Source organism: Coregonus clupeaformis, chromosome 8 (assembly GCF_020615455.1).
Source record: "Coregonus clupeaformis isolate EN_2021a chromosome 8, ASM2061545v1, whole genome shotgun sequence".
In the NCBI taxonomy this organism is placed as follows: domain Eukaryota; kingdom Metazoa; phylum Chordata; class Actinopteri; order Salmoniformes; family Salmonidae; genus Coregonus; species Coregonus clupeaformis.
The window spans coordinates 19154362-19178424 of record NC_059199.1 but is presented as its reverse complement, the minus strand read 5'-3'; the positions used below and the strand labels follow the sequence as shown (position 1 = coordinate 19178424).

The window sequence follows — 24063 nt, the reverse complement described above, 5'->3', positions numbered from 1 at the left end:
AAATCACTGAATTAAATATTAATAATATGTATATGAACTGAATATGCTTTTTTTAACCGGTAGCCTAATCTGACTACTGTTGCGTCAATCTAATGCGTTCTAACTGATTGGCAATTGCGATAGAGCTTTGATAACTTCCAATTTAAGTAACTAAGCATGTTCATTAATAATTTCATAATAACAAGGCTACATCAAACTGAAGTTATAGGCTATTTATGAAATTGATTTCCCAGCTCCATGTAGGTTACACAAGTGGCACAAATTGATTTGCAATTACTCCAGTGATATCGTCATTTCAACATACACTACTGTTCAAAAGTTTGGGGGCACTTAGAAATGTCCTTGTTTTCAAAAGAAAAGCTATTTGCTTGTCTATTTAAATAACATCAAATTGATCAGAAATACAGTGTAGACATTGTTAATGTTGTAAATGGCTATTGTAGCTGGAAACGGCTGATTTTTAATAGAATATCTACATAGGCATACAGAGGCCCATTATCAGCAACCATCAGTCCTGTGTTCCAATGGCAGGTTGTGTTTGCTAATCCAAGTTTATCGTTTTAAAAGGCTAATTGATCATTAGAAAAGCCTTTTGCAATTATGTTAGCACAGCTGAAAACTTGTGCTGATTAAAGAAGCAATAAAACTGACCTTGAGACTAGTTGAGTATCTGGAGCACCAGCAATTGTGGGTTCGATTACAGAATCAAAATGGCCAGAAACAAATAACTTTTTTTCTGAAACTCGTCAGTCTATTCTTGTTCTGAGAAATGAAGGCTATTCCATGCGAGAAATTGCCAAGAAACTGAAGATCTCGTACAACGCTGTGTACTACTCCCTTCACAGAACAGCGCAAACTGGCTCTAACCAGAATAGAAAGAGGAGTGGGAGGCCCCGGTGCACAACTGTGCAAGAGGACAAATACATTAGTGTCTAGTTTGAGAAACCGACGCCTCACAGGTCCTCAACTGGCAGCTTCATTAAATAGTGCCCGCAAAACACCAGTCTCAACGTCAACAGTGAAGAGGCGACTCCGGGATGCTGACCTTCTAGGCAGAGTTGCAAAGAAAAAAACATATCTCAGACTGGCCATTAAAAAGAAAATATTAAGATGGGCAAAAGAACACAGACACTGCACAGAGGAAGATTGGAAAACATTGTTATGGACAGACCAATGGAAATTTGAGGTGTTCCGATCACAAAGAATAACATTTGTGAGACGCAGACCAAATGAAAAGATGCTGGAGGAGTGCTTGATGCCATCTGTCAAGCATGGTGGAGACAATGTGATGGTCTGGGGGTGCTTTGGTGGTGGTAAAGTGGGAGAGTTGTACAGGGCAACGCCATGCCATACCCTGTGGACGGCACTTGATTGGAGCCAATTTCCTCCTACAACAGGACAATGACCCAAAGCACAGCTCCAAACTATGCAAGAACTATTTAGGGAAGAAGCAGTCAGCTGATATTCTGTCTATAATGGAGTGGCCAGTACAGTCACTGGATCTCAACCCTATTGAGCTGTTGTAGGCTGCAGGTAGCTTCGTGGGTAAGAGCCTTGTGCCAGTAACCGAAAGGTCGCTGGTTCTAATCCCCGAGCTGACTAGGTGAAAAATCTGTCGATGTGCCCTTAAGCAAGGCATTTAACCCTAATTGCTCATGTAAATCGTTCTGGATAAGAGTGTCTGCTAAATGACTAAAATGTAAATGTTGTGGGAGCAGCTTGACCCTATGGCATCAAGCCAATCCAATTTGTGGGAGGTGCTTCAGGAAGCATGGGGTGAAATCTCTTCAGATTACCTCAACAAATTGACAACTAGATTGCCAAAGGTCTGCAAGGCTGTAATTACTGCAAATGTAGGATTCTTTGACAAAAGCAAAGTTTGAAGGACACAATTATTATTTATATTACAAATCATTATTTCTAACCTTGTCAATGACTACATTTCCTATGCATTTTGCTATATTTCATATTCAATCTCATTTCATGTATGTTTTCATGGAAAACAAGGACATTTCTAAGTGACCCCAAACTTTTGAACGGTAGTGTATGTATTGTATCAAATGGTAGCCTACAATAAGATATACATTAATAGGCTACTTGATTGCCAACAGAGAGGCAAATGTATAATTATCCACATTTAATGTAAGTTTCATTGAGGACTTTTCCCATAAAAAGAAGCACGCGAGGGAGTTCCATAACTTCCATTTCAATGTTCCACTCGGCCAGCCCCCGAGACCCATGAACTGAGCATGCATAAAACACTAAGCTTGATACAGTTTTCTTTACGCTAAATCAACATTCGAATGCAGTTTAAACCACCTCCGAGCGAATGTATGTAGTAATGCGCTATAGTGCGCCCAAAGTCGTTTTCCAGTGCTTTGTTGCCATTATTTATTGATGTGCATAAATTCTAGTATATTAATCTGTTTTATGGAAAAAGGGTTGGAAATTGGTGTCTCAATAATGACAATCTAAATCGCCTACCTACAGCTCACGTGACTCAGGCAATAGTTGTAGCTCACTCTCACTCAGCAACAGCCTGCCTCACTGCCTGACAGTCAGCAGCAGGTCACAGTGAATTATATACATTTTAAGAGAAATGCCATGGCGGCCGTGGTGCAATTTAGAAATAGCCCAAAAATCCGCAACCACTACATTTTCACCCGCAACATCGTTTTGAAAGTAAACTGCGTGGTTGCAACTTGGCAACACTGATAGGGGTAGATAGCGAGGATCATTTTGTTCTAGAACCTTTGACTATCGCACAACAACTACGTCACCACTACGGTCTTATCAGATAAATGACACATTTAAAAGTAAAATAGACTTTTGGTCACATTTTGTCAGTGTTCGAGTACAGTTATTTTGGATATTACATTTTTCCATTCATGAAATCCATTCTCTCATTCAAATTCTGGCATTGGCTTATTAAGTGTTTATCTACGAACTAGATTTTCGGTACTTCCTGGACACGTCGACGTAGCAGCCAGAAACCAGAAATCTTTTTACCGAAAGAGTCAATTCATATTGAATTATGGAGACATTATACGGTCTACCTTTCGCAGTGTTGGAATGTCCAAATATAAAACTCAAAAAGCCATCATGGTTGCACATGCCGTCGGCTATGACAGTCTATGCGATCGTTATTGTTTCGTACTTTCTCATCACTGGAGGTAAGTTGTCGAACACTGCTGCTAGCTAACGTTAGCTAGCTAATTTGCTGTAACATATGCTTAATAAAGCCTTTGGCTGTAACGTTATGAACCAAGTTACATCAATCTACTAACTAGCTATGTGTTAACGTTATTCAACCATCACGATTATTGTATGCAGTTAGTGATAGCTGGGTTTCTCAACGTTAGTCTTAGTCGACTCAACTCCACGATTTACATTGGAGTTGACTGGTGGTTGGACTGGTACTCCGTCACATAAAATGACGTTTATATATATAAAACAATGTGTGTAATTGTGGGCTATTGTTTGGGTGCTGAAAATAGTAGTTTTTTTAAATTACTAAATATTATGTGACATCAGAGCTCCAGTCCGCCCACACCAGTCGCTGCTTAACTCCATTTTAAATGGTGGAGTTGAGTGAGTTTCATCAGCTACTTAACTCCAGGATTTGTAACTCATGTAAAATGATTTAGTTAACATACACATTGAGGAAAGACTCTGCCAGTACATGCAGTCAGACCTATACAATCAGCTAATCAGTGTTGCAAAAATGAAGGGATTTCATAAGAACACAGGGAGATAGCTAAATTAACATTACAAACCTCCGTTTTGTGCCAACCATCAACCGAATTTGCTTTTTCCAAGCACACCCATTCTGTTAACATCTGACTCGACCTGTGATCTGTTCCTGCAGTCATGGTAACAATTTTTTTGATGTAGCTAGTGAACTACTTTTTTAAAGTAACTTTAGTTAAACTTTAGTTGACTCCTGAGTGGCGCAGTGGTCTAAGGCACTGCATCGCAGTGCTAACTGTGCCACTAGAGATCCTGGTTCGAATCCAGGCTCTGTCGCAGCCGGCCGCGACCGGGAGACTCATGGGCGGCGCAAAATTGGCCCAGCGTCGTCCAGGATAGGGGAGGGAATGGCCGGCAGGGATGTAGCTCAGTTGATAGAGCATGGCGTTTGCAACGCCAGGGTTGTGGGTTCGATTCCCACGGGGGGCCAGTATAAAAAAATATGTATTCACTAACTGTAAGTCGCTCTGGATAAGAGTGTCTGCTAAATGACTAAAATGTAAAATGTAAATGTAAACAAACTAGCTATAATTCTAAGGGTAGCTTTACTGTGTAGCTCAATGTCTTTCAGTGTCAGTGAAGTAATTGGTAGCTTGGTAATTTTGACTTTAATTAATCAGGCTGTAATACTTGCTTAATTGGTATAAACAATCTGAAACTAATACCTGCAAAATTGTGTAAATGTTCCGTACAAGCTAGAATTTTGAATGCAATTACATTTAAACATACTCTACCAGTATCTGTGCGGTTTGTCCTTCAGCTGCTCGAAATTTGAGACAATATCTACAGGGAAGTATTGTTTACCCAACTTTTTGAGAGCCCATAGGTACAGTGCATTCGGAAATTATTCAGACCCCTTGACTTTTTCCACATTTTGGTTACGTTGCAGCCTTATTCTAAAATGGATTACATTGTATTCCCCCCACCCCCCCCCACTCATCAATCTACACACAAGATCCCATAATGACAAAACAAAAACAGTTTTTTAGAAATGTTTGCACATTTATTAAAAATAAAAAACGGAAATATCAAATTTACATAAGTATTCAGACCCTTTACTCAGTACTTTGTTGAAGCACCTTTGGAAGTGATTACGACCTCGATTCCTCTTGGGTATGACGCTACAAGCTTGGCACACCTGTATTTGGGGAGTTTCTTCCATTCTTCTCTGCAGATCCGCTCAAGCTCTGTCAGGTTGGATGGGGAGCGTAGCTGCACAGCTATTTTCAGGTCTCTCCAGAGATGTTTGATCGGGTTCAAGTCCGGGCTCTGGCTGGGCCACTCAAGGACATTCAGAGACTTGTCACAAAGCCACTCCTACGTTGTCTTGGCTGTGTGCTTAGGGTCATCCTGTTGGAAGGTGCCAAGCCAAATTTCTTCAGCCACCTGAGGTTGAAGAGGCTCCATTGCGCCTTCTTCACCACACTGTCTGCGTGGGTGGACCATTTCAGTTTGTCAGTGATGTGTACGCCAAGGAACTTGAAGCTTTCCACCTTCTCCACTGTGGTCCCGTCGATGTGGATAGGGGGGTGCACCCTCTGCTGTTTTACTGAAGTCCATGATAATCTGTTTTGTTGACGTTGAGTGAGGTTAATTTTCCTGGCACCACACTCCTAGAGCCCTCACCTCATCCCTGTAGGCTGTCTCATCATTGTTGGTAATCAAGCCGACTACTGTTGTGTCGTCTGCAAACTTGATGATTGAGTTGGAGGCGTGCTTGGCCACACAGTCATGGGTGAACAGGGAGTACAGGAGGGGGCTGAGCACGCACCCTTGAGGGGCCCCAGTATTGAGGATCAGCAAAGTGGAGATGTTGTTTCCTATCTTCACCACCTGGGGGCAGCCCGTCAGGAAGTCCAGGACCCAGTTAAACAGGGCGGTGTTCAGACCCAGGGCATCAAGCTTAATGATGAGCTTGGAGGGTACTATGGTGTTGAATGCTGAGCTATAGTCAATGAAGAGCATTCTTACATAGGTATTCCTCTTGTCCAGATGTGATTGTGCAGTGTGATGGCGATTGCATCGCCTGTGGATGTATTTGGGCAGTAAGCAAATTGAAGTGGGTCTAGGGTGACAGAAAGGTAAGGTAGAGGTGATATGATCCTTGACTAGTCTCTCAATGCACTTCATGATGACAGAGGTGAGTGCTACGGGGCGATAGTCATTTAGTTCAGTTACCTTTGCTTTCTTGGGTACAGGAACAATGGTGGCCATCTTGAAGCATGTGGGGACCGCAGACTGGGATAGGGAGAGATTGAATATGTCCGTAAACACACCAGCCAGCTGGTCTGCGCATGCTCTGAGGACGCGGCTAGGGATGCCGTCTGAGCCGGCAGCCTTGCGGGGGTTAACATGCTTAAATGTCTTACTCACGTCGGCCACGGAGAAGGAGAGCCCACAGTCCTTGGTAGTGGGCCACGTCGGTGGCACTGTGTTATCCTCAAAGCGGGCGAAGAAGGTGTTTAGCTTGTCCTGAAGCAAGACGTCGGTGTCTGCGACGTGGCTGGTTTTCCAGTCTAAGGTCCTGAGCGCTCTGGAGCAGGTTTTCATCAAGGATCTCTCTGTACTTTGCTCCGTTCATCTTTCTCTCAATCCTGACTAGTCTCCCAGACCCTGCCGCTGAAAAACATCCCCACAGCATGATGCTGCCACCACCATGCTTCACCGTAGGGATGGTGCCTGGTTTCCTCCAGACGTGATGCTTGGCATTCAGGCCAAAGAGTTCAATCTTGGTTTCATCAGACCATAGAATCTTGTTTCTCATGATCTAAGAGTCCTTTAGGTGCCTTTTGGCAAACTCCAAGCGGGCTGTCGTGCCTTTTACTGAGGAGTGGCTTCTGTCTGGCTACTACCATAAAGGCCTGATTGGTGTAGTGCTGCAGAGATGGTTGTCCTTCTGGAAGGTTCTCCCATCTCCACAGAGGAACTCTGGAGCTTTGTCAGAGTGACCATTGGGTTCTTGGTCACCTCCCTGACCAAGGCCCTTCTCCCACGATTTCTCAGTTTGGCCGGGTGGCCAGCTCTAGGAAGAGTCTTGGTGGTTCCAAACTTCTTCCATTTAAGAATGATAGAAGCCACTGTGGTACCCTTCCCCAGATCTGTGCCTCGACACAATCCTGTCTCGGAGCCGTACGGACAATTTCTTCGACCTCATGGCTTGGTTTTTGCTCTGACATCCACTGTCAACTATGGGACATTATATAGACAGGTGTGTGCCTTTCCAAATTATGTCCAATCAATTGAATTTACCACAGGTGGACTCCAATCAAGTTGTAGGAACATCTCAAGGATGATCAATGGAAACAGGATGCACCTGAGCTCAATTTTGAGTCTCATAGCAAAGGGTCTGAATACTTATGTAAATAAGGTATTTACTAACATTTCTAAATCTGTTTTCGCTTGTCATTATGGGGTATTGTTTGTAGATTGATGAGGAAAAAAAAGTAATTCAATCAATTTTAGAATTGTACTGTAACGTAACAAAATGTGGAAAAAGTCAATGGGTCTGATTTACTTTCCGAATGCACTGTATATGGTTCGGTTTAGCGCCGAGGTAAAGTGAGTTTTATATTGGATATTCGGTTTTTCTCTCCTCAATAGCGATTGAACCAATCTTGCCATGACAATGAAAATAGTATATTCTGAATCAGGGGAGGGAGAACAATCCACACGTTTTGTGATTTTTGTGTATTTTTGTATAAAACATAAATCACTCAAAAGGTGTGGATTGTTCTCCCTCTCCTTATTCAGAATATACTATATTCAAGGTCATGGCATGCTTGGTTCAATAGCTACACTGAACAAAAATATAAACGCAACATGTTAAGTGTTGGTCCCATGTTTCATGAGCTGAAATAAAAGATCTCAGACATTTTCCATACGCACAAAAAGCTTATTTCCCTCAAAAAAAATTGACAAATTTGTTTACATCCCTGTCAGTGAGCATTTCTCCTTTGCCAAGACAATCCATCCACCTGACAGGTGTGGCATATCAAGAAGCTGATTAAACAGCATGATCATTACACAGGTGCACCTTGTGGTGGGGACAAAAGGCCACTCTAAAATGTGCAGTTTTGTCACACAATGCAACAGATGTCTCAAGTTGAGGGAGTGTGTAAATGGCATGCTGACTGCAGGAATGTCCACCAGAGCTGTTGCAAGAGAATGTAATGTTCATTTCTCTAACATAAGCCGCCTCCAACGTTGTATTAGAGAATTTGGTAGTACGTCCACTCAGCCTCACAACCGCAGACCACATATATGGCGTTGTGTGGGCAAGTGGTTTGCTGATGGCAACGTTGTGAACAGAGTGCCCCATGGTGGCGGTGGGGTTATGGTATGGTCAGGCATAAGCAACAGACAACAAACACTATTGCATTTTAGCGATAGGCAATTTGAATGCACAGAGATACTGTGGCGAGATCCTGAGGCCCACTGTCGTGCCATTCATCCGCTGCCTCCATCATCTCATGTTTCATCATGAAAGTATGAAAAAATATATAAAATAAATAAATGTATGCACTCACTAACTGTAAGTCGCTCTGGATAAGAGCGTCTGCTAAATGACTAAAAATGTAAGAAATGATCATGCACAGCCCCATGTCGCAAGGATCTCTGTACACAATTCCTGGAAGCTGAAAATGTCCCAGTTCTTTCATAGCCTGCATACTCACCCATTGAGCATGTTTGGGATGCTCTATATTGACATGCACGACAGCGTGTTCCAGTTCCCACCAATATCCAGCAACTTCGCACAGCCATTGAAGAGGAGTGGGACAACATTCCACAGGTCACAATCAACAGCCTGATCAACTCTATGCAACCGTGATGCAGCGCTGCATGAGGCAAATGTTGGTCACACCAGATACTGACTGATTTTCTGATCCACGCCTCTACCTTTTTTTTAAAGGTATCAACAGATGCATATGGGCCCCGTGTAGCTCAGTTGGTAGAGCATGGCGCTTGCAACGCCAGGGTTGTGGGTTCGATTCCCACGGGGGGCCAGTATAATTTTTAAAAATAAAGAAATGTATACACTCACTAACTGTAAGTCACTCTGGATAAGAGCGTCTGCTAAATGACGAAACAATACTTTCCTGTGGATATTTTGTGTCAAATTTTGAGCAGCTGAAGGACAAACCGCACAGAAAACCGGTGGAGTTAAGTTTAAATGTCATTTTATTCAACACTATATACCAATTGTGTATTACAGCCTGATTAATCACACTAGGTAATGTTAAACTATATTCTCAGAGTAGCTTCCCCAACACTGCGGCTAATAAACCTTGAGTCGTTTATTAGCCGATTTGAATAGGCTACGTATAGCAAACCAGCAAGCCAGCTCAGATGGTCTGGGCTAGCATTGCACCCTCTTTTGCCCTCGCACATCACGTTTACCATGCCAATTCATATACTATGCCAATGCATAGCTAACTATTGATTGTATTTCTAGTTACTTTAGCTAAATATTTCCAATGGCTTTCATCGTGTCGCTCTCCAATCTGCAGGTATCATCTACGATGTCATTGTGGAACCACCTAGTGTGGGTTCAATGACCGATGAACATGGGCACCAGCGGCCAGTTGCCTTTTTGGCATACAGGTAAGTACGCAGCCTCTTTGCCAGTGTATGCTGTTCCTGCATTGTCAACGCTTGGGGCCATCATTTACACCATTCATTATCATAATTATCTGCATTGTATTGCCAAAAATTGTAAGGGTAGTCAGTAGTCATAACCACCTTTATTTGTTCTCTTTCCCATGAAGAGTGAATGGCCAGTACATCATGGAAGGGTTGGCCTCCAGTTTCCTCTTCACAATGGGAGGCTTGGGCTTCATAATCCTGGATCGCTCCAATGCCCCAAACATCCCTAAACTCAACCGCTTCCTCCTGCTTTTCATTGGTTTTGTAAGCGTCCTGCTCAGCTTCTTCATGGCCAGGGTGTTCATGAGAATGAAACTGCCGTAAGTACTCTTGTGAAGATTTAAAAGGGTGCCTCCAAACCAAACCAAAACACATTAAACTCATGTCCTTGGGGTGGGGAGAAATGTGCTACTTATCTGATGGACAGTGCAACACAACCCTAGGCCCTTCCCCAACGCACTGCTCCCATTGAAAACCATTACGTTGCTGCGTTTTTTACACATTTGTTTGTCTAGTTTAAAGGCGACCTAATCGTCACAACACAAGCAACACTCTTGATAGGATGGTTGAGATTGATGTTTGGGTTTTGGACTACCACTCAAAATATGTATCTCATTTGATACCACTCAATGAGAGGATATTCCACTCAAAATAGACCTGGGTTCCTTCAGTTCGATTCAACGTTTGCTACGTTGCGTGGCGTTTTGTAGTGAATTACATGTTTCCCCAAAATGGTGTGCACCATCCTTCAACAGCCTTTGGTGGGAGTGGCGAGGTGTGGCCTGATCAATATGGGTGTGACCATTTCAGATCGCAAAACACACCATACACATTCTCCCTCTGGGCCACCATAATCACACTGTTCTTCAACTAGTCGTTCAGTACAGTACCGTCTTCTTTCAACCCTGCTCAATCGTACTGAACGCACCAGTCTTCGTGACAGTGAAGTCTATTGCAGGACAACTCTCCTTTGAAATGTTGTAATGCATCAAAACACCAGATTTAAAAAGTAACTTAAAAAAATTATAATCGAATGCAGACATTCTCCTTAAAAGGATACTGTTGTAATATGATTTGGGTTGGAGCGTTTGTAAGGTGTTTTCGACCCGTGTTTCCCAAACCTCTCCTCGAAGTACCCCCAGCCAGCCTAGTTATTTCATGTATTCCAGAACCAGCACTGCTGATTCAACTAATCAAGGGCTTAATGATTTATAAGACCATTTGAATCGGCTGTGCTAGTTCTAGAAAACATCAAAGAATTGGACTGGCTAGGGGCAAAGATGGTGGATAAATGAAGATGTCTTACTCAGGCAGTTTACCGTTGGAAAAAATGGGCAAGGTTCTTGTCTGTCTTAGTGATCGTTCCCGCTCTCGCGTGAGCATGCTTTACCGCGTGAGCTCACGGTTCCTCCATAATATCTGGCATGCTCACACCAGAGAGGGCACACCCACTTACACAGACAATATTTTTTTCAATGGGAAACTGCCCAATAACAGCTGGCTATGGTCTACATATTGTCCCCCTCCCTGATCGCCCCGCCCTGCCCCGACCAGAAGAAATTAACCAGTGAGATGTCTCGCTTTCTCTACCGTCTCAGGCTGGGGGTATGCGAGGTTTGGGAAACACTAGGTGTTTCTCAAAATGCATACTACCATGCTCCCAGCACGCATATTGGAGCACAGGAGGGTCAGAGTATGAGTCCAAATCAAAGTGTGCGAAGCAGAGCACAGGGCACTTCTCGACTGCGTACTCCGTTTGTACATATTTTGGAGCATGCATCAATGCAATCTTCAACAGAAAGTATGGACAGAAATAAGAAGCAACCATGTAAAAAATTACGTAAATGTGATTGAAATCAAAATGTCTTAACCATTATTTGAGCTGAAGCGAGAGAAAATAAACTCAGACTTCAGAATGAAATATTGCCCAATCACATCACATATGTTGCTTGACTCCAATATTTTATATTGGTGCTTTAATAAATACATGTTGTGTTAATTTTGGCATGTTTACCTGCCTACAATACCCATGAGCTAGTGTGCGTAGATCACAAGCCCATAGTAATTTAATAGGGCTTACTGGCTAGCTAGCCAGATAGCCACGACGAATTGTTAGCTAGCTACCCACGAAGAATTGTCATCTACCTTGCATAACATTAGTTTTAGGTCATTTTTGCCTGTTATACTATCTAGTTAGACCATTTACTCAGTACTTTGTTGAAGCACCTTTGGCAGCGATTAAAGCTTAGTCTTCTTTGGTATGACGCTACAAGCTTGGCACCTGTATTTGGGGAGGTTCTCCCATTCTTCTCTGCAGATCCTCTCAAGCTCTGTCAGGTTGGATGGATGAAGGCCATTGATAAATGCCGAAACATCAAGCTTAAAAATAGTTGTTTAAATAAAATGAGTTTTTAATGGTGAGCGAGCGTTTCGCCTTTTCAATAATGAATTATTTGGTTGCACCTCGACTCACGTTGGTTGAGCGCCATCCACTTCTTTCCAAGGTACACTACATTACCAAAAGAATGTGGACACCTGCTCGTCGAACATCTCATTCCAAAATCATGGGCATTAATATGGAGTTGATTAATATGGAGTTGCTGCTATAACAGCCTCCACTCTTCTGGGAAGGCTTTCCACTAGATGTAGGAACATTGTTGTGGGGACTTGCTTCCATTCAGCCACGAGCATTAGTGAGGTTGGGCACTGATGTTGGGCGATTAAGCCTGGCTCGCAGTTGGTGTTCCAATTCATCCCAAAGGTATTCAATGGGGTTGAGGTCAGGGCTCTGTGCAGGCTAAGTTCTTCCACACCGACCTCGACAAACCATTTTGTCGAGGTCGGCTGAGCCGTTGTTGCTCCTAGACGTTTCCACTTCACGATAACAGCAGTTACAGTTGACCGGGGTAGCTCTAGCAAGGCAGAAATTTGGAGAACTGACTTGTTGGCATCCTATGATGGTACCGCGTTAAAAGTCACTGAGCTCTTCAGTAAGGCCATTCTACTGCCAATGTTTGTCTATGGAGATTGCACGGCTGTGTGCTAGATTTTATACACTTGTCAGCAGCGGGTGTGGCTGAAATAGCCCAATCCACTAATTTGAAGGGGTGTCCACATACTTGTGTATATATCAATCAGCTATTTACCTGAACTGCTGACAAATATTTAAAAAGTGTTAATTTTGACTGCACGTGTTGGAAGCATACTCTAATCTGTCTCTACCTTTCCTTTATTTCCCTGCAGTGGGTACCTCATGGGTTAAAGATGGACACAACACATTACCAAGACGAAGAAAGAAGGGCAAAGACAACTATAACTTGCACATTCACTGTTGATTATGGACTGAAGCTTCAATTGATTTAAGGCAGCCTAAACATTTATAACACAGATTTAAATTGCAAATTTAGAATTGACAGTAACATCGTTCCCTAGAAATAAGTATTTGACCATGTTTGAGTGACGTATTAAAGGCCAGTGCAGTCAAAATGAGATTTTCCTGTGTTTTATATATATTTCCAAACTATGAGGTTGTAATAATAAATAAATAAAATACTGGGAAATTGTGAAAATGATAATGCTGTTTTAGTGTAAGCTGTTTGAAAAGACTGCCTGAAATTAAAGCCTGTGTTGGTGGGATGGAGTTTTTGCGTGCCTGTCGACATTACCAGGCGGTATAAGTTAATACAGGGTTTCCAAACTTGGTTCTGGGGCCCACCCTGGGTACACATTTCATTTATATGATGAGTTGGTCATTTGAATCAGCTGTTTAGTGCTAGGGCAAAAACCAAAATGTGGCCCCAGGACAGAGTTTGGGGAAAAACTGAGTTAATAACAGTTTCAAACCTATAACAGCTAGTTTTCAGGTTGCATATCCCTTCCATTAGGGTTGTCCAATTAGGCCCCTCACTCAGACCACTTACAGATAGTATTAGCAAATTCTTGCTTGATAAATTGCTCTTTGATAAGAAGCTATTTTTTTTTTTTTTTTACCAGTTTATTAGGGGAAAAAGTAACAATAAATAAGTAGACCAGAGCCAGCTGTTATTGTGCAGTTTCCCATTGAAAACAATGGTCAAGGTTCCTGTCTAAGTGAGCGTTCCCCCTCTCTCGTGACCATCTTTGAGCATGCTTTCCCTTGTGAGCTCACGCAGGACAGCATGCTCACGCAAGAGAGGGAACCTTGACCTGAAACCGAAGTGGAAGTGAGACACCCCACTCCCTTATTTTTTTCTGGCTACATAAGCAGACCAGACCCAGCTGCTATTGCATTGTTGTCAATGGGAGAACCACCCCGTTAAGCAGACCCGAACTGACAATAGTTTTCGGTGGAAACGGCCTTTATGCGACCTTTATTGTCCACCATCTTTGCTATTGCTATCCTGTCTTCAGTCAGAGAGGAAAAGGTGAAATGAGAGGGTTTACTCCGCCCAAAATTTGTCCATGAAAATAAAACCACTAAATGTTAATATCTAATTTGCTATGTAAGGCTAGGTTGTTACGAATGCGCTGATATAAGTGGCATTTCAGCATCTGAAAAAATAGACGTTATATCAGAGTTGTGCCTGTTCACACGCGTATCTGCCCTCTCATTGGCTAGAATGGTCCCACCTGATCTTGCCGCCTTGCCTGCCTGCCATTTTTGAGGACACGTATTTCCAATTTTAGAGTGGTGACTTGACTATTTTGTAAAAAAAATATATATAATATTTTCTTCAGTTTAGTAATGCAGATGGTCAGAAGATGTGGAGATAAAGCCACTATTCTTAGACTCTTGAGATCAATGATTTATATGTACACTAGATGACTGACAGGGGGGCGCTGTTTTCAAGCCACCGTGCCTCTACAATAACAAAATACTTAAATACATGTAATTGTAGTCCTTGATGGAGGGACACTCCATATATTATCCACAATGAATGGAGTTAAGAATCTGAACAGGCAGTAAATATGAGGTTGGGGTTATCGAAAATATATGTTTTGTAGACAAGGCATTCATTGTAAATGCCTTTGAACGTGTAGCAATTGTGTTTTTCTATTAGAAACTGAAATAAATGTTCTTTCCATAAAGTTTGTCCTTCTGTGATCATGCTTTCTAATATACAAGTAATATCCTTCTTCTTACTTAGATCCTCCAGAAAAAAAATATATATATTTGTTTACCAAGTGCAATGTCCATATCCTGTTCAAGTCCTGTTAACATCTTACAGCACTTATTGACAATTTAACTCAAAAGTTCCTGATCACCACTAGCACAGTTGGGATTGCAAATGTGTAAACATAACCGCTTTCCTGAGGTGGGTCTTTGGTTGGGTCTTTTATCTATTTTACTATGTCAATATGCCTTTGTTGTAAATGTTTCGGTGCCAAACTGGTGGCAGTTGTGAAAAAAGTCAATAGTTGGAAGAGTTTCTGAGTTAATAGAAATAATGCCATTGTTGATTAGATGCTTTTTTCATTAATTAGGGTATTTTCTCTTGAACCATATGGTCTATCCACTAGAAACTCATGGACAATATGGACATATATATTTAAAAAAATGAATACTATATATGAATACATTGTTTTTAAGTTATTCAAGTATAAATTACAAAAGTTACCATATATTACCTGTTAATTACCAACATTACAAAAGATTCCAGTAACTTTGGTGAATTACCGGTAGCTCTGCAACCCTCCCTTTGTGACTATACATGTAACAATGACCCATTGCCTAACATAGTGCCCTCTAGTGTTATTATTATTATTATTATTTATTATTTTATTATTATTATTATTTTTATTATTATTATATTATTTAGTGTACAAATTAAGTGGCACAGACAAACTACAGCTCACTACACAACACAACAACCCCATAAGTAGGCCACAATTGATATTTTGGCAGTGATATCAATAGCAATCATTTAAAACTGAGATCTGCGATTGGCGCAACAGCCATTTGTTATTGTTTTTCTATTGCGGAAATGAGCATCCAGCATCGTGGAAAAATACATCTTAATTTGTATCAGCATCTTTCTGTTTACAGAGGTGAAAAACATCCATAATGCAACCGTTCACATCTCCGCAACAGATGATTCTTCTTGATTATTTTATACATTATTACCAAAGATTATACAATTTGTGGTAGTATTGAATCTAAACTGAATTCATGCTAGTGAAACAGCCTGAATTCTGTTTGGATCACAGGGTGGCAGTGCATGATGAAATAAGTATATAGAGAAGATAAACTTTGCTGGATGTCCAAAAGGTGGTGCTCTTTCCCTCTCACAGCTCAAATTGAGAGCAGCGCACGGGGCCAGTAACAGATCTTCCAAAAGCACTTTGTTTAATGTTTCATTATGCTTTCTTTCAGGTTCGACATTGTTATATGGTGGTATAATACATTTTGTATTGTAGATATGTGGTGGTGTAATAATGTTATGTGATGTACAGTTTTATCTTTTGTTTTATGTGTGATGTAAGTGCCTTAATGTGTTTGGACCCCAGGAAGAGTAGCTGCTGCCTTGGCAAATACAAATTCAGTTTCTACCCCATTACAAATGAGTAATTTATATCTGCAACTCTATTACCAGTCTGGTTACATTGTTTGAACATGTGGGCATGTCCAGACACAGGACCTTCTATGGAACAAGTGTCAAGTTATACTTCACTGACTTTATTGTCCCACTGTTTGCAGTATCACATGCTTCTTGTTGTGATAATTATTCTCAGCAGGTTCTTCTGAGAGACAGTAGCATAACACCAAACCAACAAACAATTCAATAATCTCAATGAAACATTTGTAGAACAAAACCAGAGTCAGTATAGAACAGTTAACATTATATATTTGGGTAGCACTTTTGTGTACAATGCTGAAATAAGAGGGTAGCGTCTGGAAAGTACCAGGAAACAACAGCGAAATAAGACTGCAACATCCAGGTAGGAATGCGGTAATTACCCATTAATAGTTTGTTTGTAGCTGCTAAGTACTGATATAAAGAGTGATGAATTATCATGGTTGTTATGTAGGAACAACTGTTCGTTACTGAATATCAATAATAGAGGCTATACTTATTAAGAATGTTCTTGGAACTTTCACTTATGCTGTATGTGGGCCATCAAAAAAAGTTGCCTGTTTAAGTCTTGTTTCCGATTACTTTCCTGTCATTACCCAGTTATTTCAGCACCGTACTTAAGTAAATATTATGTATCTTACCTGTTACTTCATGTGTACAGTCGTGGTCAAAAGTTTTGAGAATGACACAACTATTGGTCTTCACAAAATTCGCTGCTGCTTCAGTGTTATGAGATATTTTTGTCAGATGTTACTATGGTATACTGAAGTATAATTACAAGCATTCCATAAGTGTCAAAGGCTTTTATTGACAATTACATTAAGTTTATGCAAAGAGTCAATATTTGCAGTGTTGACCCTTCTTTTTCAAGACCTCTGCAATCCGCCCTGGCATGCTGTCAATTAACTTCAGGGCCACATCCTGACTGATGGCAGCCCATTCTTGCATAATCAATGCTTGAAGTTTGTCAGAATTTGTGGGGTTTTGTTTGTCCACCCGCCTCTTGAAGATCGACCACAAGTTCTCAATGGGATTAAGGTCTGGGGAGTTTCTTGGCCATGGACCCAAAATGTTGATGTTTTGTTCCCCCAGCCACTTAGTTATCACTTTTGCCTTATGGCAAGGTGCTCCATCATGCTGGAAAAGGCATTGGTCGTCACCAAACTGTTCTTGGATGGTTGGGAGAAGTTGCGTTGGATGTGTTGGTACCATTCTTTATTCATGGCTGTGTTCTTAGGCAAAATTGTGAGTGAGCCCACTCCCTTGGCTGAGAAGCTACCCCACACATGAATGGTCTCAGGATGCTTTACTGTTGGCATGACACAGGACTGATGGTAGCGCTCACATTGTCTTCTCCGGACAAGCTTTTTTCCGGATGCCCCAAACAATCGGAAAGAGGATTCATCAGAGAAAATGACTTTACCCCAGTCCTCAGCAGTCCAATCCCTGTACCTTTTGCAGAATATCAGTCTGTCCCTGATGTTTTTCCTGGAGAGAAGTGGCTTCTTTGCTGCCCGTTCTTGACACCAGGCCATCCTCCAAAATACCTAATCCCAATTGCGATGTTGTGGCAGAAGCAGTGCGGTTTAGCGGGGTTGTGTTTCGGAGGACGCACGGCTCTCGACCTTCGCCTCTCCCGAGTCCGTACGGGACTTGCAGCGATGGGACAAGACTGTAACTACCAATTGGATATGACGAAATTGGGGAGTAAAGGGGGTAAAAACTGTTTGAAAACCCACAAATGTCGCTGAGTTAAACCAGGTCTGCATGCAAGAGTGGGCCAAAATCCCTCCACAGCGCTGTGAGGGACTGATCAACAACTACAGGAAGCATTTGGTTGCAGTCATTGCAGCTTAAAAGTGGCACAACCAGTTATTGAGGTTAAGGGGGCAATTACTTTTTCACACAGGGGAATTGGGTGTTGCATAACTTTGTTAATTAAATAAATAAAATAAGTTTGTTATGTTATTTGTAGACTCAGGTTCCCTTTATCTAATATTATGTTTTGGTTGAAGATCTGATAACATTCAGTATAAAAACATATGCAAAAATAGAGATAATCAGAAAGGGGGCATATCTTTTTTCATAGCACTGTATGTCTATAGGTGTAAGGTTAGTTTAGTGTAGAGATTCTACTGTACCTTCACATAGGACCTGAGGTGATGTTCCAGTCCCCCCTCGTGACACTGAGCTACATTATGAACCATCACTCTGGAAACAGGAACAGCCAGTATTACTCCTAGCTAACAACCTCATTAAAATATTGTTGTTGTTGTGTTATAATATTTTGCCTATGCCACCATTTGCAGAATGCTTACCTGCATGTGAATATAGTGCGGGAAGAAGGAATCCGGACACAATGTGGACACGGTAGACACATTTAAATGTAGGTGTAGACGCATGGTGTTTGAAATTCCATGATCAGAACTCCATGATCAAAAGACAAATACTGCATTAACTGTCAAGTCTATACATGGCCTTGGTGACTTGAGTAGTACAGACCTGTGTGTAGACAGTAGAGATCAGGTGAGTTGACACTTTGAACAACGGCTTCCCTCCATCCACCCATTTAATTTCTGGACCAGAGTGCAAAAAATTAATGGTATTTAAGGAACTGTAAAAAAGCTACTGTAATTCTTTACTGAGACTGAGTAGAGACCCATTACTGTCTGGAAGCAGTGGGTTACATGGATTACATTTAAATGTTAATAATTCAGAATTCTATTATATTCCCTTCCCTCCCCTCTCCTACCTTGATGCAGGGCCGGCACCAGAACGAATCATTTGGATGGGCATTTGATTTCTATAGGCGGACACGTTTTCGTAACGTGTGCATGCGCTTGTTAATGGGTGTTATAATAAAGACCATAGGCAGCTTGTGAGTTTCAAGTTTGTGGAAGCTTACAATTTATCCTACCATTTCTACCTATCTTTTATATGCACATTTTTGTGGAACAGTTTCATTTCAATTATAATGTTTTCAATTATTGCCACGTGGTTAATCATAAAAATCTTAATTAAAACGATAAGAATGTAAAAGTTAAAATTAAACTAATGCAAGAGCACCAGCCTTTGCCATATGGACACATTGATAGCCTACACCATGATCCGTTGGTGGCTAAAGAAATTAGCACATGAAACTCAGAGATAGCCTATAGGCCAATGCAGCAGTAGGCCTATAGCTTCTATCGTCAACTAAGTAAAATACATAGGCCTAAATCTGACAAATAAAAACAGTATAAAATATCCTGATGAAAATTCAGGTTCTTTCAATCGCATTAATCTCTCTACTCCGCCTCTCTTTCTATCTGTATTGTCTTGAGCTATCGCCAGTGCAAGCAAACATATCAACTCAGCAGGTTGGCGTGCTCAGGTGCACACGCTCCTTCAACGGTATCAGGACAGAGAAACCACTCAAATGGAGCACTCCAAACAAAAGACAATGAAAAGATTGACAAAACTCCTAAATTATGGTTATGAAATTAACCAAAACTTGTTTCTCACAAGTGTAGCAGGTGGTGAACTCTGCAAACAACATTCCCACTCCGAGAATGAGAACGGTAAATGACTATAATACATGCATGAACAGAAATTCATGCAACAAAATGACGGGGTAAACAATCAAAGGGCAAACAATTCACACGACGAAACAATGAATGTGCAAGAATTGGCAGGAGACATCGGAGCACATTCTGGAGAGCTGAGTGCATGCATTCTGGAGAGGCCCATATCTTTACTACAACCCCCTTCACTTCTTCTTGTCTCAACATTTTAAATTATACTCAAGACAAATTATCTTCACACATTTTAGATGCTTTTCACTGACAGCCGCAACTCAATAATCAGCTAGGCCTTTTGCCACACGTGCTGCCCAAATTGCTGGCTTCCTAAATAGTCATGGGCCTACTGTATGCTATGCATGTGATTTTAAAAAATCCACAGCTTTTTTATTTTTAAAGAAGCTAATGATCCTCTATTGTCTAAGTCAAGCTCTCTGGTAAATTATTTTGAATGATTTTATTTAGATACAAGTAATTATATAATATTGGCAAAATATCAATTTACTTTAGGGGAAGCCAGCATTCGAACAGTGCACTGTGCACCCGCCAAATTTCCCTTCTAATTCGCAAGGGGCTGAAACCAGAGATCTGTATATAATGACGAGAGATCTGTCTATAATGAAGAGATGCTCATGTCTCCGCCCTAACAATGTGCGTCGTCCCAAAGGCGGCAATGCAGGCGACAAGCTTAGGTCTGCATATTATTCCCATAGAAACGCATTGGGCGGGCCTCCCGAGTGGTGCAGCGGTCTATGGAGTCACTACAGACCCGGGTTCGATCCCAGGCTGTGTCACAACCGGCCTTGACCGGGAGTCCCATAGGGCAGTGCACAATTGGCCCAGCATCGTCCGGGTTAGGGGAGGGTTTGGCATTCTAGGGACTCCTTGTGGCGGGCCAGGCGCCTGCAGGCTGACTTCGGTCGTCAATTGAACAGTGTTTCCTCCGACACATTGGTGTGTGCGGGTGTTAAGAAACGTGGTTTGGCGGGTCATGTTTCGGAGGATGCATGACTCGACCTTCGCCTCTCATGAGTGGCGCAGTGGTCTAAGGCACTGCATCGCAGTGCTAACTGTGCCACTAGAGATCCTGGTTCGAATCCAGGCTCTGTCGCAGCCGGCCGCGACCGGGAGACTCATGGGCGGCGCACAATTGGCCCAGCGTCGTCCAGGGTAGGGGAGGGAATGGCCGGCAGGGATGTAGCTCAGTTGATAGAGCATGGCGTTTGCAACGCCAGGGTTGTGGGTTCGATTCCCACGGGGGGCCAGTATAAAAAAAAAAATGTATTCACTAACTGTAAGTTGCTCTGGATAAGAGCGTCTGCTAAATGACTAAAATGTAAAATGTATGAGCCCGTTGGGGAGTTGCAGTGATGAGACAAGATCGTACCCACGAAAAAGGGGGTAAAATAAAAAAAAAAGAAACGCATTGGGCTTATTCAGGACAGATTTTGGCGAGAGTGAGCCCTCTCGCGTTGCCTTTTCCTCTATGCTGAAAATATCGAGTGAAACAGCGCTGCTCTGTCTTACTATATGTAGCCCATGTATCTGATGCTGTCTGGCCAGAAAAACTATGACATGCCATACTCCTTTTGTCCAGACAGCATCAGATACATGGTCTACACATACGGAAACAGAGGGGCAGTGTTTCGCTTGCTCGGATGCTTTATCTGAGATTGATGCGTCTTTCTGTCAGCATGCATCTCGGTCAAATAAATTATCAATATTTCAATGTTTTATTTGGATGGGCAAGGAGGTATGGTAGGGCGGGCCCATAATGCCGGCCCTGCTAGGCAACAACACATTAATCAAACAATGCACAACAAATGACTTGGCTAGCTAGCATGCAAGCCTAGATGGAGCGTTCTGCTAGCCAAGTCACAGCTAGCAGCATTTCTTGCTTTTTTAATGAGATAACATTAATGTTCCAATTTCTTATCTTCAAACCAGTCGGGTTAGTGTGGTTTGTCCTGGCAATGCATTCTTCTTTAGTCCCTGAATGAAAACAGATCGAAAAAGACGATTTGCAACATTTGTTATTAGCTGGCTAGCAAGATCACCAATTTTTCCTGTACAACTGCGGTCCTTCCGTGGGGTGCTGAAATTCATACTTTTAATAAAAACTTTTAGCGAATACAACCACCAACTTTTTCTTCATTGCTTGTGTGCTGCCATCCTGTTAGAAGGTAACAGATTATTTTATTATAGTGGTTAAGAGTGACTTTCATTGGGTTCCATGGTGTTTATCGCCCCCTAGTGGAGCTTTCTGGTACTTAGAATAATGTACAAAAAACAGAAGTAAAGTAGTCATTCTGCACGCAGACAAGCAGCTAGAAACAACGCTACTGTACAGTTCTTTCTGTGCAACTATTTCTTGTTACGCTTCAGCCTCTGAAAATATTTGTTTGTAAGTTCAATTCAAGCATATTGCTAGTGATGATAATATTGTTAATGATATAATTGTTTACTTATCAATGATAGTTGGTTACATTTACTCATGCAAATTGCATTGACTTTCATGGATGTCGTCAGCTGTATTAGTTTGCTTGTGCGTCATGTAAAAGAAGTGTAAAACATACTATAGTTTGTTACTGTTTCTAGTGTAATATGCTTTGTTATTGTACAGAGGTGTTTGCACATTATTAGAGTAATGAAAGGAGTTGGCTAGTTGTTACTCATAGAGTAATTATCTATTTGGTTTGTCGTCATGTCAGATACATGGTAACTTGGCACTTGCTTTGTATTTATGCAACTTCAACTTGAAATGTATAATGTACAGCTACAGTATGTCAATGTGAATTGAATACTAAAGTATATTATGTTCTGTATTTGCAGTTTCACAACATAAACGTTTTCAATACATTAGTTCAAGAAAAGTCATGCCTTGGAAGTTTTATTGAAGACTCAGTTGTTAGCTATCTGTCTAGTTTTGCATGGGAACGCAATTCCAGGGCAGAATAGTGAAAAAACATCATCACGGCGGGCTCAAGCACAAGAATAATCGCATGTGGTGGTTATGATTCTACGTTCATTAGCCAACAAAGCCTCTGATCCTAGGGATGACCAGCAGTCTACGATGCAGCAACCAGAGGCAAATGTTCGACAGAAAGAGGAAGAGGAGCGAGTAAGAGAGATGGAGGAGCCTCTTCAGCACATTGAGAACTTGTCTCAGTCTACAAGATCAAGGTCATCAAAACAGTCAAGCAGATCCTCAACGGCGAGTTCTGCAGCCATCAAAGCACGTGCCAAAGCGGAAGCAGCGCGTGCTCAAGTCTCCTATGCTGAAAAGGAAGCTTCTGTGATGAAACAAAAAGCTGACCTTGAAGCAAGTCTATATGTTCTCCAAGTTGAGAGAACAACTGCTGCTGTGTTGGCTGAAGCTGCAGCCTTTGAAGAAGCTGTAGAGTCAGAACGCAGAGAGCTCCACAAAGAACTCAACACAGGGACACAGCCCTTAAGTCCAGTCCAACGTACTTGTGAGTATGTACAACAACATGCTAGGCCCTACTTTGCTGAACTGCCATTTGAAGTAGAGACACAAAAGCTTAGTGTTGACCCAGCTACACGCCACAATCCAGAAAGTAGCAAACAACGGAGCATGAGCAGAGACTCTCCGTTCAAAAGAAATGAAGAGCAGCATGGTGGAAAGGGAAAACAAGCCCACTTCCAGTCACCGACACAAAGCTTCCCTGAGCCACAAGTGGCACCAGAACTCACCAAGTACCTCCGCCGTGAGATGGTGAGTTCCGGACTCCTGAAGTTTGATGATCGTCCTGAAAATGATTGGGCATGGAAAGCATCTTTTCTCAGTGCGACCAGAGACATGAATCTATCAGCCAGGGAAGAGTTAGATCGAATTACCAAGTGGCTAGGGGCAGAGTCATCTGAGCAAGCAAAGAGATTAGATTAGATCTGTGCATATTCTCAATGCAACAGCAGGGCTTAACATGGTCTGGCAATGACTAGAAGAGTGCTATGGTACACCCGAAGTGATCGAGAATTGTTGAAGAAAATTGATGATTTTCCAAAACTGTCTAACAAAGACAATCACAAACTAAGAGAACTGGGTGACATTCTTCTTGAACTGGAGTGTGCTAAAGAAGAAGGGTACTGATAGATTAATTATTAATGACTAATTATTACACCCTGAAACTGTGTGAAATGTGTTAGAATGTGTGAGTGTAGGACCAGTAAAGATTATGACATTGTGTTACTATTTAGCAATGTGAGTAAGAGTTAGGCCAGACAACAAAGGACAAGGAGAACTGTCTACAGGCAACTGAGATAACTGAGGAATTTAGGGAGGAGAGAAACTGTTAGGCTTTTTAATGAGTATGAAATATGGTGCAGGATATTGTGAGGCAGCCTATGTGTGTGTGTGTGTGTGTGTATGTGTATGTGTGTGACCTAATGGTTAGGAGAGCAGTTTTAAAGTGGAAAACTACAGCCCGCCTACAGAGAGGAGGGATGTTTGTATGACGTATGAGTATAAAAGATGGACTCTGAAATTGTGATGGCAGAATTCTCAATGAATAAATCTCTGACTATGCAGACCGGGA

At 41.8% G+C, this 24063-nt stretch overlaps 1 protein-coding gene across 1 annotated transcript; it reads left to right on the top strand.

The window, feature by feature from the left end:
- Positions 1-2568: 2568 nt before the first annotated feature.
- Positions 2569-12882, top strand: LOC121571233 (oligosaccharyltransferase complex subunit ostc). The gene is made up of 4 exons (XM_041882576.2): positions 2569-3173; positions 9258-9351; positions 9516-9713; positions 12637-12882. Exons 1-4 carry the CDS (start codon positions 3035-3037, stop codon positions 12653-12655), a joined length of 450 nt encoding a protein of 149 aa, XP_041738510.1. The 5' UTR covers positions 2569-3034; the 3' UTR covers positions 12656-12882.
- The last annotated feature ends 11181 nt before the right edge of the window (positions 12883-24063 follow it).

Excerpts from the sequence above, each read along its gene's own strand:
- LOC121571233 (XM_041882576.2), top strand. The coding sequence starts at position 3,035 with ATGGAGACATTATACGGTCTACCTTTCGCAGTGTTGGAATGTCCAAAT. Across the intron at positions 3,174-9,257 it reads GTACTTTCTCATCACTGGAG|GTATCATCTACGATGTCATT; the intron begins GTAAGTTGTCGA and ends TCCAATCTGCAG. Across the intron at positions 9,352-9,515 it reads GTTGCCTTTTTGGCATACAG|AGTGAATGGCCAGTACATCA; the intron begins GTAAGTACGCAG and ends TTTCCCATGAAG.